Source organism: Rhodnius prolixus, unplaced genomic scaffold (genome assembly GCF_049639745.1).
Source record: "Rhodnius prolixus isolate KJV_2025 unplaced genomic scaffold, Rpr scaffold_4, whole genome shotgun sequence".
In the NCBI taxonomy this organism is placed as follows: Eukaryota; Metazoa; Arthropoda; class Insecta; order Hemiptera; family Reduviidae; genus Rhodnius; species Rhodnius prolixus.
In genome coordinates, this window is record NW_027411614.1 from 32,298,903 (window position 1) to 32,315,233 (window position 16,331).

A 16,331-nucleotide genomic window follows, 5' to 3' on the forward strand; every position below is an offset into this window, starting at 1 on the left:
GTATTTTTAAGAAAACCCTTTTGAACTTGACTACACTTGAAGTTTATTGGCCAGCTTTCTAACAAAATGTCCAACAGTATTTCAGAAAATTTAGTTTTTTTTTTTTATTTACGGAGTTTTACACGAATCATTAGTTATGTCATGAACTCCAATGTACGTGCATTTTGTTAAAAGGGCCAATGAAATGGCCTTTCCTTGCCAAGTCAAATTCCAAATAAGGCTCTGCTAGCATTTCATTTTGAACCATTTTCTTAGAATGGTGCAAAAGATTCAGAACAAGTCAAACGATATGAAACAAAAATAATAATGAAATATGCTTCTAATGACACATAATATATGATTTAATGTGCAAAAACTAACCTACAATGAGGAACTCCTTTTAAGACAACACAGGTGCCATTGTTCCTACAGTTACAATAAGGTGGTGAAAAGCACATTTCAGGACAGGAAGGACACTGAGAAGAAAGAGTACAGTGTCTGCACTGTTGACATAGATCTATTTCACAATGATCTCCGTCGAACTGTGAAGGACATGTACATTCTGGCCTCACAATTGGTTTGTCTTTCAATAAGATACAAGTTCCTGAAAAAAGATAAATAGATGAATTATTCTGTGAACAAATTAGTAGCTACATAATTAAATTTTAAACTTGCCTCCATTATAACAATGCAGAACGTCACATAAACCAGATTCACATTTCTTGCCTGTGAAAGCTTCACCGCAAATACAGATTGGCCCTGACGCAGTAAGGAAGCATTTTCCCTAAAATAGTAATTGAACAAAAATAACATTCCACTGTTGTTTATAATACGTAATATTTATTTACATTATGACTAAAAAAAGTGTAATCTGCATTCCGAAGTAAATAGGGAATATTTTCAAATTAATTTTACATTCAAATGAATTTAATTTTTCACAGATCTTTTAGCAAGCTTACCCCATTCTGACAGTACGTGTTGCAATGAATGATATCACATCGTTCACCAGTATATCCGGCAGTGCAGTTGCAAACTGGCTTGCCATCTTTGTCTCGCAAGCAAATTCCTCCGTTCTGACATTGTAATTCCGGACAGTGTTCACACCATGCACCTGTGGGAGTAATAAAAACATACGAAAAGAAAGTCAAAATCAATTTAGATAAACTGTTTTACGCAGACTGATAAAGGCTTTATTAGATTGGACCATGGTAAAAAGAAGATTAGGATAGTATCCTTGAAATACATCTCAAGGAGAATTGATGCTCGGCAACTTTTCTTATATAATATATATAAAAAATCTGACTGCGCTTTTAGAAAAGAATAGAGACATTAAAGAGAATTACGAAATCCGATGAATGGGGATCAATGTTACAGGATTGCAGTCAAACGGCATTTCCAGCAAGAAAAGACGCGTTATTCAACACGAATTTGTTTCTGATGAAATTTTTGCGAGTTCCGAAATTTACTAGATACAATTTTTTATATAGGAAAACTTGTCTCCTGAAGAAAATATATTTTTATAATTTGTTCGTATGTAATATTCTTCTTGCAGTAAGTTACCAAGGGAGGTAAAAAAAAAAATCTCAAGACGAATCAAAGTGCATGCTTGAATTATCTTCGATCAGCTCTAATTTTTGAAAAAAAAGAAGAAAAAAATGCAAGTTCAGAAAGGCAAGCTTTAAAGCACAGAATCGAAGTAAATTACATCAAAGAAAATACCAGTGAATCCCGCTGGACAGTGACATTTTGTTGAAATTTCCTTAGCCACACAATGTCCACCATTTAGACAGAGTTCACAAGGGCTTACAAGAGTTTCACAGTATTCTCCGGTCCATTCTGCTGGACATTGACACTACACATAAAAAAAAATAATAAAATAAATTAAAATAAATTGTATTTACCAGTAGCATCAACTACTAAATGTTAATTCATAAGTTACTTGAATTATTATTTCAAACAGGCTTTTGCCCACTTTTTATATTCTTTTACTATCTATAATGCAATTACTCATATGCTGCACAAATTAAATACATTATATAAATAACGGATTTTAAAAATACATTTCATTTCCAATTGACGTTAGTCATATAAATAAGCTACTAACTTTGACTTTATTTATTTCGTTAACATAACATTTTCCTTTATTCTTGCAATGGCAGCCGTAACGCTCACATAACTCTCCTTCATAAAGAGGAGGACAGACACATTTCGGTCCATTGACACTCATTACACATTTTCCTAAATTGCAATTAAGATTACATGGAGCTTCCTTGCATTTGAGCTAAAATAAATTTAACAGAATTTTATAATTAACGTGTAAATGAAATTAATTAATGTTAAAAGAAAACCGTTTCTAGTAAACAATATATCGAATAAATCAATACCTTTGGGCCTGTGGCTTTTAATTTTGTGGGAACATGATGATTACGACAAACACAGGAGAACTTATTATTAGTTGTCCTAAGACACATAGCACTCTTATGACACGGACTTTTATCGCAAGGGTTGGTCGCTACAATATAAACAGAAGAAAGTATTAAGAAATTATTTCTATCATCTCAGGCTCTACTAATTCTAGCATAGAACAATGGATCTGTTTGTTCTCTTTTAAAATGTTTCTTTATTTTAAGACCAAAAAATAAATACAGGAAGCATTGTATTAGTTCTGAGCAACCATCAACTTTGCAAGTAAACCCAATTTCGGTAATTCAAATGTAGATTGACATAAATGAATTAATCCATTTCTTATGTAATACTAAAGCATTTTTTTTAAAATAAAATTTGTCTTAACAATTTATAATTTACGAATTTTCCAATCTACCTACCATTTCTCTGTTTCTGTTCCTGTAGCATTAATATAGCAGAAATTTGGGTCATATTTTTCTCCAGGTACGTCAGTTTATGGCGGCCAAATTTATTTATTTTTATAATATCGTTATTGTAAGTAGTCAGATAAATCCAATCTTCAAATATCTCTATTTTATTAGGTTTTACGCTGGACATATGTTCGGCTGAAAAAGTATATTTTTTTAAATTACTATGTACAGAGTTTGAATTAATTCGGCACTCCAGATTTTGTATTTATAAATACTCCACAAAAACAATTCAATTTTTTTTTAAAGTTTCTTTGAAATGTCCTCTTTGGATCTTGTCAGCCGTAGGCATTATCTGAATGCAGATTATTTCACAAGATACTCATTAGTTAAAAATAGCTTACCCACAAATGCGGTAACACAAGAAAAGTCAGTTAATGAAACACTTTCTACGGTCCTTCTCTTGATGTCAGCCCAATAAATACGTTGAGTAGCTGCATCTAGTGCTAGACCTGTCATTGAAGGTGAAGCTAAATGACCTTCACAAACATCGGAAAAGTACTTAATATCAGCACCGTCAGCTCCAGCACTATATAAACCTGGCGAAAGTCGACTCCATGATATCCAGTACATCTGCCTGTACAAATATATTTTAAAGTGACAAGGTTAAATTTGATAAATGAGAGTACTAGTTGAATTTGGAGAAAAACATTTCAAATTTACTGTTTATAGTGTAGGACAATGTTCGAGTTGAATGTCATGATCAATTTCAAAAGGTTTGACATATTTCCATGATTAAAGACATTAAAAAATTAATCAAGTTCAAAGAAGAAAGTTATCTGAGAATTATACAAAACGGAAGAACAAGAGTCGACAAAGGAGACGAAGAAGACATCAATTTCAACAATTTTAATACTTTTTATCCTTGGATCTACTTATGTTATTTTACATATTAAAATAAAAACGTATTGAAACGGAAACGAATAACAAAAATATACTTACCCCTTTTCTACGTTGAGAATAATATCTCTTGGTTGATCCAAACGTTTAATAAGAGTTTTCCTTATTTCTGGTTGCTCTATGCTTAGTGCCAAGATTCTATAATCACTAACTACATAAAGTATTTGTAAACTCCAATCCAACGCTAAACCATTAATTTCTGTTAAATCATCTACCTAGGAAAAAATTATTTTACTTAAACATAATGTAAAGGCTTTGATAAAAGCTAAACAAACTGATTTTAATATCAAAGCGTTGTGCAAAATCCGTATAAAACTCTTTTTTTTATCTCTTCTTAAATTTGAGTAATTTTATTAATTTTTATAATCTATTATTAGAACAGTATTAGTACCTTGTATACGAAACAATTTTCAAATGAAAAATAAGAAGAATATGAAAAAAGTAAGAATATGACTAATATTATTTATATTCAAGTTGAAACATGTTCAGAACATAAAATATTTACATTAAATTTATTTATATTTTATAGATATATTTATAGCACAATAATCATTAGTTATTAGTTTTGATTCTGAACCCCTTGCTATTCTCTCTTGTAATCTAACATTTCTTCAAGTAGTTTATCACGTAAGATTACCAAAAATTAGGAATTTACTGGTCGAAGTACTCTACAACGACGACTTCGTTCCCCTAGATAATTTTTGCTCTGATATTTGAATAATGAATACAATGATTCTGTACTTTTAAATGAATTGATAAATGTATTAAAAAATACAATAAATATTTACTATAAACGAATTTGTTGAAACAAAAATAGTAATACTCAAAAAGGGGTTCTCCAAAGCAGTGGTGTATTGGCTGGATGGTGAAAAGCCAATACAAAAAAAAGAGCAGTGGTTTTCAATATAAAAAAAAAATTCCAAGAAACATTGCAATTCCATATAAAAATGGTAATAATAATCAGTTTAAATGTAGTAATAAGTTATTCAAAAATGACAAAGGCAAAAACTACTGAGAGTTTCGGTCATCTAGCTAACTTCATGCTTATGATAAGGAGTTCTCATTTTAACTAATATCGCTATCTATAATCGTGAGATTGCATTTTTAGTCCGTCACATTTGTTTCAGTTCAATGAAAATAATATGAAAGAATTAATCTTGTTTCTTAGCAATTCTGAACTAAGTAAAAATTTGAAAAGGTCCTGCTACGTTCCGTGCCGTGTGTACCACCGGTGGCACACGTTAAACTTGATCTTTAGGCCTCGTGTACCACCGGTGGTCTGAAAAATCGAAAGACGCATTAATAAGCAATCTAACCTAGATTCTTGTAAGAATATTTAAATAGGAGCAAAACGTTAAACACATGGATAACGTTCGACTCACAAAAAAGTTTAGAACAAAGCGAAACCTGTAGGAGCAATTACACACACAACTGACAAAGATAAAGGAAAAATCTTACTATTATTGGAGGTTTGGTGCCTTTTTCTTGTGATGTGAAATTTGTAGAAATAGGAAAAATATGATGTTTAGAATAAGCCAAATAAAGCATAGACTTGGCAAAGTCATGGGCCACAGCTATGATTTTACTTGAACGATGTACATTTTCATGTGGTGCATGCACATAGGCTGTAGTTCTTGTGTAGTTTTCTGACTTATACACATCCAGAAATCTTAATTCTGCATCACCGACAACTACAAGCTGACCTTCTTCCCCTAGAATAAAATTGTGAATTTTATACTAGTAATAATTTTTCTTGATTTATTTATTTATTACAATTTTTTAATTAATTTAAATTTAATCTGGGAAGAGAAATCAAAAGACAGAACCCGAGATCTCTTGCATACCAGGCTACCAACTGAGTTAATTCCTTCCCCTTTAGTCTCTAATTTTTTTATTTTTACAATTATTGTAATTTTGAATGCTTCAATTGCTACGGTTATTAGCAATTACCTTTTATAATTTGTGGCTTGCACATTTAAAAAACTTAACACAGAAGAAGGAAGGAAAGCTGAAAGGAATAAATTAAAATTTTAAATTTTTGATTGACTACTTGCCAGCTTAACACGTTCCGTGCCATGTGTACCACCGGTGGTATACTCAGGCATTTTTATTTAATGCGTTGAAAACATATATTTGACAAATGTAATTCTGTAAAATATATTTCTACCAAAAAAAGAGGCATTATACAAAATGGAGTATAGATCAAAACACGTAAGTTTATTTAATTGTTATATATACAATAATTAATAATTACATTTAATAATGGATTTTGTTAAAGCAAGGGAGGCATGAAGACGGCTTTTTCGGGCAATCGCTGCAAAACGTCATTACTCTTATAGTTTTTTCTCTTGCTACTTCAGCACCGAATTTTTTTAAATTTTGGTTGTAGCAAGAAATGTAACGTTGTCTTGCTGTGTTCGCTTTGCCCTCTTTCTTTTTAATTTCGTGGCGTCTTCTAGAGTTTGTCGCAGTTTCTGAAGACGAGTTGTTATTTACATCTTCAAGTTATTTACATACCACAATTAGTACACGATTTGATAGCTACTCTAAACAAGAGAACTATTTATCGATTGATGATGTAATAAAAGATTGTGTGATAATATAACAACCTTTAGTCAAAATATCAAATGGCCTGAACGACAAGTCAGGCTTGGCACGGAACGTGTTAAATTTGTAAGTCAAGTATGGTTTTTACCACTAGGTAATTTCTAAATCTCATTTTTCAGAATGATCTCTACAGGTAAGTCAACATTATCAAAATATAATTTACCATTAGCTACACAGGAATCATTGATCATTGTATAACCCTCCACACAATGACAACTGAACCCTTTCCCTTCTTTCTGCACACAAAGCTGACTGCAGGATGTTGCTAGACACTGTTCTGGACAGTCTTTCTCATCAGAACCATCACCACAATCATCATTTTGATCGCAACGAAGTGTTTTTGATATACAATGGCCATTAGTACAACGGAATCCATTTGATTCGCAACGCCCTTCATGTTGACCTGGTAAAAATAAATGGTTTTCATGAATGAATTTAGCAACAAAAGATAAATCTTAGGTATCATGAATGCTCTATATATGTAGCTATAAGAGCTATACACATTCTGTGATACTTATTAAAATGAAGTTTAGTTCTTCAAAGGCCTAATACAACAGTCTTGTTTTCAGACTTCTTGAGGCTATAGGCTCACCAAGGTAGTAATGAGATGTATATGGCATTGTGTGAACGGAGAAGAAGAGGTAATCTGTTAGTTTGGTCATGTGAAAGTGAATGCTTGAATGTCTCCAAGTCCATTCAATAAATTCAGTATTTGTTGAAATCAATACCTGCTCGTCAACAACTTTTTACTAGCTATTTACTTACATGCAAGAGGTTTTTCATCAGATCCATCTCGACAATTATCAATCCCGTCACAGACGTTACTAATCGCTATACATTTGTGATTACTGCATCTATAAATAATTAGAAAAAGATTTACTACAAGTAAGAAATATAAATTTTATGAAATTTAGTTACAAATAATACTCTGATGTGCTTTCTGCATATCCTGAAAGAAAAAAAGCGAAGATCTAACACTGGGGCATTAATTTTTACTTAATTACAACCAACTCCGATACTATAATTCAAATATAGCAATAATTTTGCTAAAAAGTGAAGGAAAAATACATTTATGTTACTTATATTAAAATTTATCCTGACCTAAATCTCCCCGGAGGACATAACATTTTCTCACACATAGCAGTTACTTCGTCTTCCCCACCGTTGCAATCCTCTTCACCATCACATGCCCACTGAACAGGAATACAACGATTTCGACACTGAAACTGGCTCACGGTATCGCAATTTATTTGACCAGTACACCCTTCTTCATCTAAGCCATCTTGGCAATCTATGTCTCCATCACAAACCCAATCTCTGAAAATAAATAAATAAATAAATAACCATTGAAAAGTATAAAATAATACAGTAAACAAAAAACTTAGTCTAGAAATGCAGTCACCGGCAAAAAATCTTTCATATTTCTATATATACCTAGTTTTAAAACCTTGTATTTTATTTTGTTCATAACGTCTATAGACAAACTGCTGATCAGGATAAATTAAATAAATTCAAAAATTTAAATTAATTCAAAAAAAGAAAATGAATAAATTGTATTTGTACACTCAATTTTTTAAATAAGATGGTGCTAACATATGGGACATCTTTTCTTTGACACACCTTTCGTGCCACTAACACGCTCTGAATTATGCGAGAAATTTTGTTTTATGCAATTTGACTCAACTGCATTCCGCTCACGTATAACCTTTCCCGGTCCTCCGACCACTTAGTTATCTGCCGACATATCCATGAATATTCTAGCAGATTTAAATCACCCGAAAGATAGATCAGTTTAAAGCAATTATATTTTATAAATAACTTTTCTTACAGTGCAAATAAAACATAAAATATTATTTTTTTTTTTAACAGAAAACAGTACTGTTTTTAAAACGTTGCAGCACTTCTGCCTTCGCCACTTGAAAACATTGAACACTGAAAATTATAAGATTCAAATAATTGTAAATAAAAAGGTTAAAATCAAAATATGAATTAAAAAAAAAACACTCATATATTAAATGAAATTATTCGAAAATTGATAATGATAATGAATCAAATTGTGACTTGACGATAGTAATCACGATATAAATTTTTCTTCTTTAAACAATCAATAAAAATCATCAAAATTTAAACAAAAAATCAATTCAGTTTTTCTCAGATATTCAACTAACGTTCTTTTATATGTATGTCTGCGTGTATTGTGAGGAAGAGGCTCAAAACGGAGGCTTACCACAGAGGAGCGAATGGATCCGAGTTGTAACGCTAAAAGAGGTATAATATTTTCGTATAGGTACATATTTTTCAACTATTTTCGGCTCTTTGTACTTACTTAGGAATACATTTTGGAGGATTGGTACATTCAAATTCACCCTTTGTGCAGTTCTTATTACAATTTTTTTCATCACTAGAATCGTCACAGTGTAACTCTCCGTCACACAACAGTGCACCTGCTATACATCGCCCATTATCACACCTTAAAAAATCAAACAAAGGTTTTGTTCCTAATATTATTTAAGAAAGATTATTACAGATTACATTTTAAAATAATGAATACATGAACCAGCTCACTTAGAGTTTTGAAAAAATTGATTATAAAAATAAAAAAAATGGAAAGAAAACTAGGAAATAAGCTCATTCTGAGCTAATGTGCTACTCACTTATGATACTTATGATTTAAGAGTGCCAACAATTGTAAATAAACTTTTACTTAAAAAAAAAACAAAAAAAATAAATAAAAATAAACAATATCAAGCATTTTACCTAAATTCCGATTCGCTACAATTTCTGGGAGTACAATTCTTTTCATCAGAAGCATCCCCACAATCATCATCATGATCACACCTCCATCGTCCAGGAATGCACCTAAAGATTTTAATGTTTATACAAGTAATGTGATATTACGGTTATTAAATCAAGGTTCAAATACTAAAAACCAACTTGTTATTTTCACATTTGAAGTAGGTAGTCTGGCATGTCCTTTCAACTTTACAAGATGGTGGTTCGTCTGATTCATCAGGGCAATCCACTCCTCCGTCACATACCCATTGGCTTGGCAGACAACGGCCACTAGCACATCTAAAGGTAAAAATAAAAATATGTTCAATAATATATCCAAAATAAAAAAAAATAACCAATTTTAATCTTTACTTTTTTCAAGAACTTGAATTTAGTGCACTAAATAAGTAAGTGTTATCCGCAAAGTAAGTGCTTCTAGAAAGATAAACGATCCTCCAGACTTCTAAAGATTAGAGAGTATTCCAAGTAGGGCTAATTTTTAAAACATAAAGCGAAACTGTTGGCACGAATCATTGCACATTTTTATCTAAGTAATAGGTATGCGAAGCTGAAGGAAAATACTCTCTATCTTTATAGAAAATTTCGCAAAAACAAAAAGTAAGAAAATGTTTTTAAAGCGTGTACAAACTTAAATATAATAAAAGTTCCATTTTGTTAACCTCAATCTGATATTTACAACAGGAAATCAATCATAAATTCTCATTATCGAAAAAAATATCTCATTATAATTTAAGGCATGACTATTCACTAATTAGATTATAAACATATTTTTAATTCTCATAAGAAGACAGTATAGAAATTAGGCAGATTTGCGGTAATGAGTATTCACCAGAAAAATCCGTGAGAAAGTCGGGATTTAAAACAATGTTTTTATACTAAATCCAATATATTTTTAAAAAAAGAAAAAAGAGTATATAGAAATTGCAATGCCGCATATTTATTAGCAAATACCTATGCGCATCTGGCTGAGTACAATTTCGTGTTCTACACAATTCTTCCAGTTCATCGGAGCCGTCTTGGCAGTCATCCGAACTGTCACAGACCCACACATCTGGTATACATCTGTTATTAGCACATTTGAACTGGAAAAAAATAATATTAATTATTCGAAATATTCCAAAATAATAGCTTTAAGTAGACGATATTACCATTCTTTACATCCTTATAAAATACATACATTTTTTTTAAATTTGCGATCGGTCATTATATATATTTACATATATTAACAATGGAAAGCAAGAGTTTACAAATCATCTAATGTATTCCTCTAAGATTAAAGAGTAAGCTAAACTTAATAATTTCCTAAACCCAAACTATCTCTAAAGCCTTCAAGAAATAATGTTTGAAGTAGAGGTTAGTATGGATGGTGGAGATGATTAATATGCTGAGAGAGACGCCACGAGCCCAGAAAATGAATATTCTAGACCACAAGATAACGTATTCTTTATTAGTTATATCCATATGTTCCTTACATAATGTACTTATAAATGAAATTCAAATTTACCGTTAACTACTCCTCAATGTTACTACTAACGTTAATGTAACATATTCCCAAGGCCTTGAACGAGGAACTTTTTTTTTTTGGCTTTAGTCTGAGCCTTCTCGAATGTAATAACGTTTTTTGTTACAAGAAGAGCAAATATAAATGAAGCTGGACTCAAAATCCGGGAGCTCCTGCTTGAGAATACAGCAAGCAACCATGCTAATCCCTTCCTAAATTAAAGGTTATTAGTATAAATAAAATGAGAACTTACATGTGTACTATTATCTAAACATTCAGAATCACAATCTTCTTCATCATCACCAAAGAAACAATCTTTATTGCCATCACAACGGCTAGTGCGTGAAATACATTTAGAAATTACTGTTTCATTGCCTTCACACTTGTACTGAGACTCTGTCATACAAGGATACTGTTAAAAAAAAATTACATCGTTAAATAAAAATTAGTTTAAAAAATTAAAAATCCTAAATTAATCTCATATAACCAAAGTGGTTCAGATTTTAGGATTACTTTCCTTATTCCATTAGGTAGTTATTTCATAACTATAAGTTCAAAACAATAAATAAAATCATAAGTCAGTCAAAAAATACCAACGATTTTTAACTAATAAATTTCAAAATAAATATTTCAAATCAGTGTTTTTTGCCGCACTTTAAGACGAACAATGAAGAAATGAGAATAAGAAAATGAAATACGAAAAGTGAAGAATTTGTACAGAACTTAAAACAAAAAACTAAAACTAATAGAGACAGACACACCTTTGAATAGATAAAATATTAGAAACTTTTTAAATCTTATTCTTCATTAATTAATAGTTTTCTCCTAACCTCATTACAATTTTCCTCATCTGATGCATCTCCACATTCATCATTACCATTACAAATCTGCGAGGGATGCGTACAGTTGCCGTTTTTGCACTGAAATTGTCCTGGGACACAATTGAAAGGAGGGCAATCTTCGGGTTCATCACTACTGTCGCCGCAATCATCCTATCAATCAAAACAATTACCACAAATGAATTTTAAACTTTAAAATGAATTTCTATTGCATAAATTGGGATTAGTAATTTCTATTAATTAGGTTGAAAAGGGTAACCGAAAAATCATCCATCATCTTGCATTATTATGGTTCAAATATTAATTAAAAATAAAAAATTATAGAAATAGAAAAAAAAAAAACCTTACCACTTTATCGCATTTCCACCAAAAAGCTATACATTTGTAGGTAGTTTCACATTTGAATTGTGCTTTTGTGCAATTGCTCACACATTTACGAGGATCATCAACACTGGGTACAAAAAATTCAGGGCACGCACAAGTCTTGCGTCCCTCTGGTTGCAATAAACACAGAGCAGAGCAGCCACCGTTATTTTCACAAGGGTTATGATCAACTGAAAAAGTAATTTTAAAACATAATGATTAATCTTTAAATTAACCAATATACAAACGAAAATTATTCCTTTGGAAATTATTGCCTGAACAGGTGGATAATAATCTTGTGAAACATACATATTACTTCCTCTCTTTCAAAGCAAGTATAGTTCTATTCTTCTTTTAAATCAGTAATAGACTGATCTTCAATGTACTCAACGGTTAAAAGCCCCACTTTTAATCTTAAAAACATTTTTTAATTTAAAACGTTATCAATCTAAAAAATGCCTTAACATTTTTAAATTTTTTCTTTATTTGCTTAACTAATGATTGCTCCAGAGCGGATCGAAACGTTTTAAAATAATTAAGTATTTAAAACTAAAAAGCAGTGAGGTAGGTTTAATTTGGCATGCGGAAGTAAGGCAAATACTTTTCTTTATATTATACATAAAACAAAATTAATGTACGAAATAATTTAATCTTTTTTAAGTAAGCAGTTGGCTCTCTGGCTCAAAGTGGCTCAAGGTCATAATAACTTTTCTTTTGTTGAGTTACTGGCATTGGCGACCAATGGAACTAGTTGAACCTTTCTGTTCTAAGCGCAAGCGAGAAAGTGTAAATGTTATATGATCAACGCTTGATCTTCCTGCTGAAAAACCGCATTGTTCCGGTTACGTGTAGAATACCTAACCTGTTTCTTCTTAATTCGCACAAAATCTTCAGTACGCATACCCCTCTATAGCTGCTACATTTCTTTCTATCTCCTTTCTTAATAATATTAACAATAATAATAGCCATTTATTAAACATTATATATACAATTGACATAGTACATACAATATCTAAATCAGCCGTACGTAGCTGTTGCCACTTTTGAAATATTTATCACGAAAAATTCATATGAGAGAAGTTTTTTAAAATTCTATTTCTAAGTCATATTTATACATTTATGAACTAAGTGGCTGCTTTTTCTTCCTGGTTATTTACAAACAAATAGACTGCTAAAAATTAAATAATTTTTAATCATTTCAGTGTTCACAAATAACTTATTTATTTCTTTCATACATACCAGGTTTCTGACGATATGGATGGTGAACATGTACATCCATCGGTCTATGAACAGTGTTTGCTATGGACGAACAATTATGTGGGGTAGTTTTGTGACACATCTCCACTGTCTTAGTCTCCCAATCAGTCCAGAAAATATGATTTTCAAAAACAGCTAAGGCAAATACATGATGCAAATTCAGATCTGGTGTTTGAGCTGAAATTGAAAAAAATAAAATAAAGTGGGTTAAAAAACATATATTAAATTGCCTTAAATTCAGCAAAAGTAGATTTAAATAGATAAATGAGGCAATAGTTTTCTAATGATGTAATACCTCTACTGAATAGTCTTTTTCTATTTCTGCCATTAAGATCAGACAAGTCAATATAATCATGTTTGGCATCTGCCCAGTATAGAAGGTTCATATCATAATCAATAGTAAGAGCGTTTGGCCACCCTAAATTTTCCGTTATTATTTGATTTGAGTTACTACCGTCCATCCATGCTCTGCCAATGTGTGGTTTATCTCCCCAGTCTGACCAGAACATCTCTCTAAAAGTATAATTTATACAAATTAAAATTAAAAAACACAATCAGTCACATATTTCCACAATACAAAATACTAATGGACAAACAGGGAAGGGATTAGCTATGAGGTTAGCATACTGGACTCCCACGCGGAGGTCCCGGGTTCGAATCCAGCAGCTGACCCTTAGATTTTCTCTTCCTAGGAGCTTCTTACAGCTCACTGTCCGGTGATGGACAGTGTTGTCTGTAACGAGAGAACACTGTCCGGAGGCCGGCAGTGCACTGGAAAAAGCTCCGGGCGCTAATGACCTCAGCTGTTGATGCGCCAAAAAAAAAAAAAAAAAAACTAATGGACAAACTCCAGCGCTTTTCTTCATACTCTGAGTACCCATTTTTGTTAAAATTTGATTTTTGAAACGTTATTCCAAGAAAATCGATTAAGGGCATTAAAAAAGGTCTTCACTTATTATATACCTTATTACTTATTATAAAGCAGAACAAAAATTAATGGTAAAATTTTGGATTTTAAGAAAATTTCACAAGCGAAAGTACCTATTTGAAGAACAGATTTTCAATTTTCTAATTAACTTTTTTGAATGTTTCTAAAAATTGTTTTTAGAGCTTTTTGAGGGGAAATGAAGGTAGGTGTCCACCACATTGTGAGTAATGTGCAGTTTTTCGAACAATTTTTTGCAAATTGTACTAAGAGACAGTGGTGTTTTGTGTTCAAACATAATTTTTTTCATTTTGATCTACATACTAATTAAAAGTGAAAGTTTTTTAAAAATTTAATCGTGACTTGATGTTAATGAGCTTTCCTTAAAATGCTTACCCAATTTTGGGAAATAAAGCAATTCCTCTAGGCTCCATTAGACCTTCATTTATCAACACTTTTCTAAATCTTCCATCCAATTTGGATACTTCAATTGTTTCCCTTCCTTTATCACACCAGTATAAATTTCGTCCAACCCAATCCACAGCGAGGCCATCAGGACTATGCAATGCAGAAGAATGCAGGATCTTATAAACATAAATACACATTTTTTATAAATAAGAGAAAGAAAACTTGATATATACTTATAAAATGATGGTTAAAAATTAGAAATTAATATATTACAAAATCACCTTCTTTTCAGTTTCCCCGTGACACAATTTTTGTATTGAAGATCTCATAGTGGTTACATCACTCCAATAAACGCAGTCTTCTTCAATATCATAATCTAACCCCACTGAGTTTGTTAAATTGTGTACCAAGATATTCATCTTTCTGCTTCTAAGATCTAATTTTCTGATGTAGTATTTGTTAGTAAGTAGCAAGTATGTAGAATAATCTGCAAAGAGCGAAAACGATCTCTACTCAATATATCAAAGGTTGGAACAGCAAGCAGAACAATAATATCAAACATTGTAACTACCGTAAAAGCTTGAATTCTTTTTTAATTAGAGTTTTACTGTTAGTTAATGTAATGAAATTATTTGAAACCTGTGAAAGTTGACAACTCTAGAGTTAGTTTATCGACAAAATTTGACGACAGAAAAAAAATCCAAAGGAAAGGAAAAAAGTCATGCTGATGAATAAAATGAGACAATCAATGAATTTTAAAGAATTGTTGAGCTAATTAATATACTTTTGGAACTGTCATTTTTAAAAATATAGATAAATACTTACTTTGAGTGCTGCTGCATGAAAATCCATCAGGTTTAAGCTCGTAACCGTTAACACAATCACATTCGTATCCACCATATCTGCAACAAATTAATATTTTATAAGGTAAATTAATTAAACGTTCATTTATGCTCTCTTTAAACACAATGGATAGTGTTAAATTTACAAAATGGTTAAACTATTAACCGAATAGTTATTCGCATATGTTTTTCAAGAAAATATCCAAACTTTTTTTTATAAACTGATAGTACTGTTCTAAACAATAACCTTCGTTGTCTTGAGGAAGTATTGCGGAGGACATAATTAAAATAAAAACAGTTACTCAATTGAGATTCAAAATTAATTGAAAAAAAATATATTAAGACCAAAGCTGAATTGATATAAAAACCATCCATCCAGAAGAAAAAAGTATTCATTTTTTTCTTGCATAGTGTCCCGAAGTACCTACAGAACTACGAAATAGAGTTTACTAAAAATGCATCAGCATAACTGTTTCATGTATGCATATCATCTGTTGTGTCCACAACATTGTAAGTGTTCAAACTGTTTTGAGTTCTGTAAATCCAAAGTTGGTTTCATGAAATAATCGAAAAACTTGTTTTGTAAATTTTTGTAACGTTGAACGTTAAGAAACACTAAGCTTACTACTAAAGAAATGAGAAGACGTGGAAATCGCAAGTAGAACAATATACATTAACAACTGGTTAAAATTTAGCTGCATTAATAAGTATTTACTTCTTAATCTTCTAAATGTGTGGCAGTTCCCCTGGTCTTGATTGAACCTAATTTAAGTTTCCCCAAAATCATCCGAAATCAAGTTCACAAAGACGAATTTTTCATATAAAATAGATCATCAACTGTCCGACAGCTTTTCAAAGCTGATCTTTTTTTTTTTTTTAGAAACTTACGAAACATTTTCTTCTCGTTCTGAATGAACCTTACTTTCTAGTGTTAAATTTCACCTTTTTTCCCCCAAAAGGGTCCAAATTCAAAATTAATCGCATTAAAAGTAGGTATGTACACATATTGCTTTTTATTTACACAAATATTTCTGAGATCAAATA

At 31.2% G+C, this 16,331-nt stretch overlaps 1 protein-coding gene across 1 annotated transcript in view; it reads right to left on the reverse strand.

Annotated features, from left to right (window-relative positions):
• The window catches only part of LRP1 (LDL receptor protein 1), a 66,897-nt gene that overhangs the window by 2,990 nt on the left and 47,576 nt on the right, over positions 1-16,331 (reverse strand). Inside the window, exons 54-78 of the mRNA XM_074131866.1 lie at positions 15,271-15,347; positions 14,727-14,932; positions 14,434-14,621; positions 13,408-13,625; positions 13,095-13,289; positions 11,841-12,046; positions 11,484-11,645; positions 10,907-11,065; positions 10,104-10,234; positions 9,294-9,431; positions 9,117-9,218; positions 8,686-8,829; positions 7,461-7,676; positions 7,125-7,213; positions 6,523-6,762; positions 5,211-5,464; positions 3,795-3,967; positions 3,197-3,429; positions 2,805-2,990; positions 2,364-2,491; positions 2,084-2,260; positions 1,699-1,831; positions 939-1,090; positions 655-763; positions 361-583 (exon numbers count right to left, since the gene is read on the reverse strand). Of these exons, the coding sequence (XP_073987967.1) occupies positions 361-583; positions 655-763; positions 939-1,090; positions 1,699-1,831; positions 2,084-2,260; positions 2,364-2,491; positions 2,805-2,990; positions 3,197-3,429; positions 3,795-3,967; positions 5,211-5,464; positions 6,523-6,762; positions 7,125-7,213; positions 7,461-7,676; positions 8,686-8,829; positions 9,117-9,218; positions 9,294-9,431; positions 10,104-10,234; positions 10,907-11,065; positions 11,484-11,645; positions 11,841-12,046; positions 13,095-13,289; positions 13,408-13,625; positions 14,434-14,621; positions 14,727-14,932; positions 15,271-15,347 (4,239 nt within the window). The remainder of the gene's footprint in view (positions 1-360; positions 584-654; positions 764-938; positions 1,091-1,698; positions 1,832-2,083; positions 2,261-2,363; positions 2,492-2,804; positions 2,991-3,196; positions 3,430-3,794; positions 3,968-5,210; positions 5,465-6,522; positions 6,763-7,124; positions 7,214-7,460; positions 7,677-8,685; positions 8,830-9,116; positions 9,219-9,293; positions 9,432-10,103; positions 10,235-10,906; positions 11,066-11,483; positions 11,646-11,840; positions 12,047-13,094; positions 13,290-13,407; positions 13,626-14,433; positions 14,622-14,726; positions 14,933-15,270; positions 15,348-16,331) is intronic.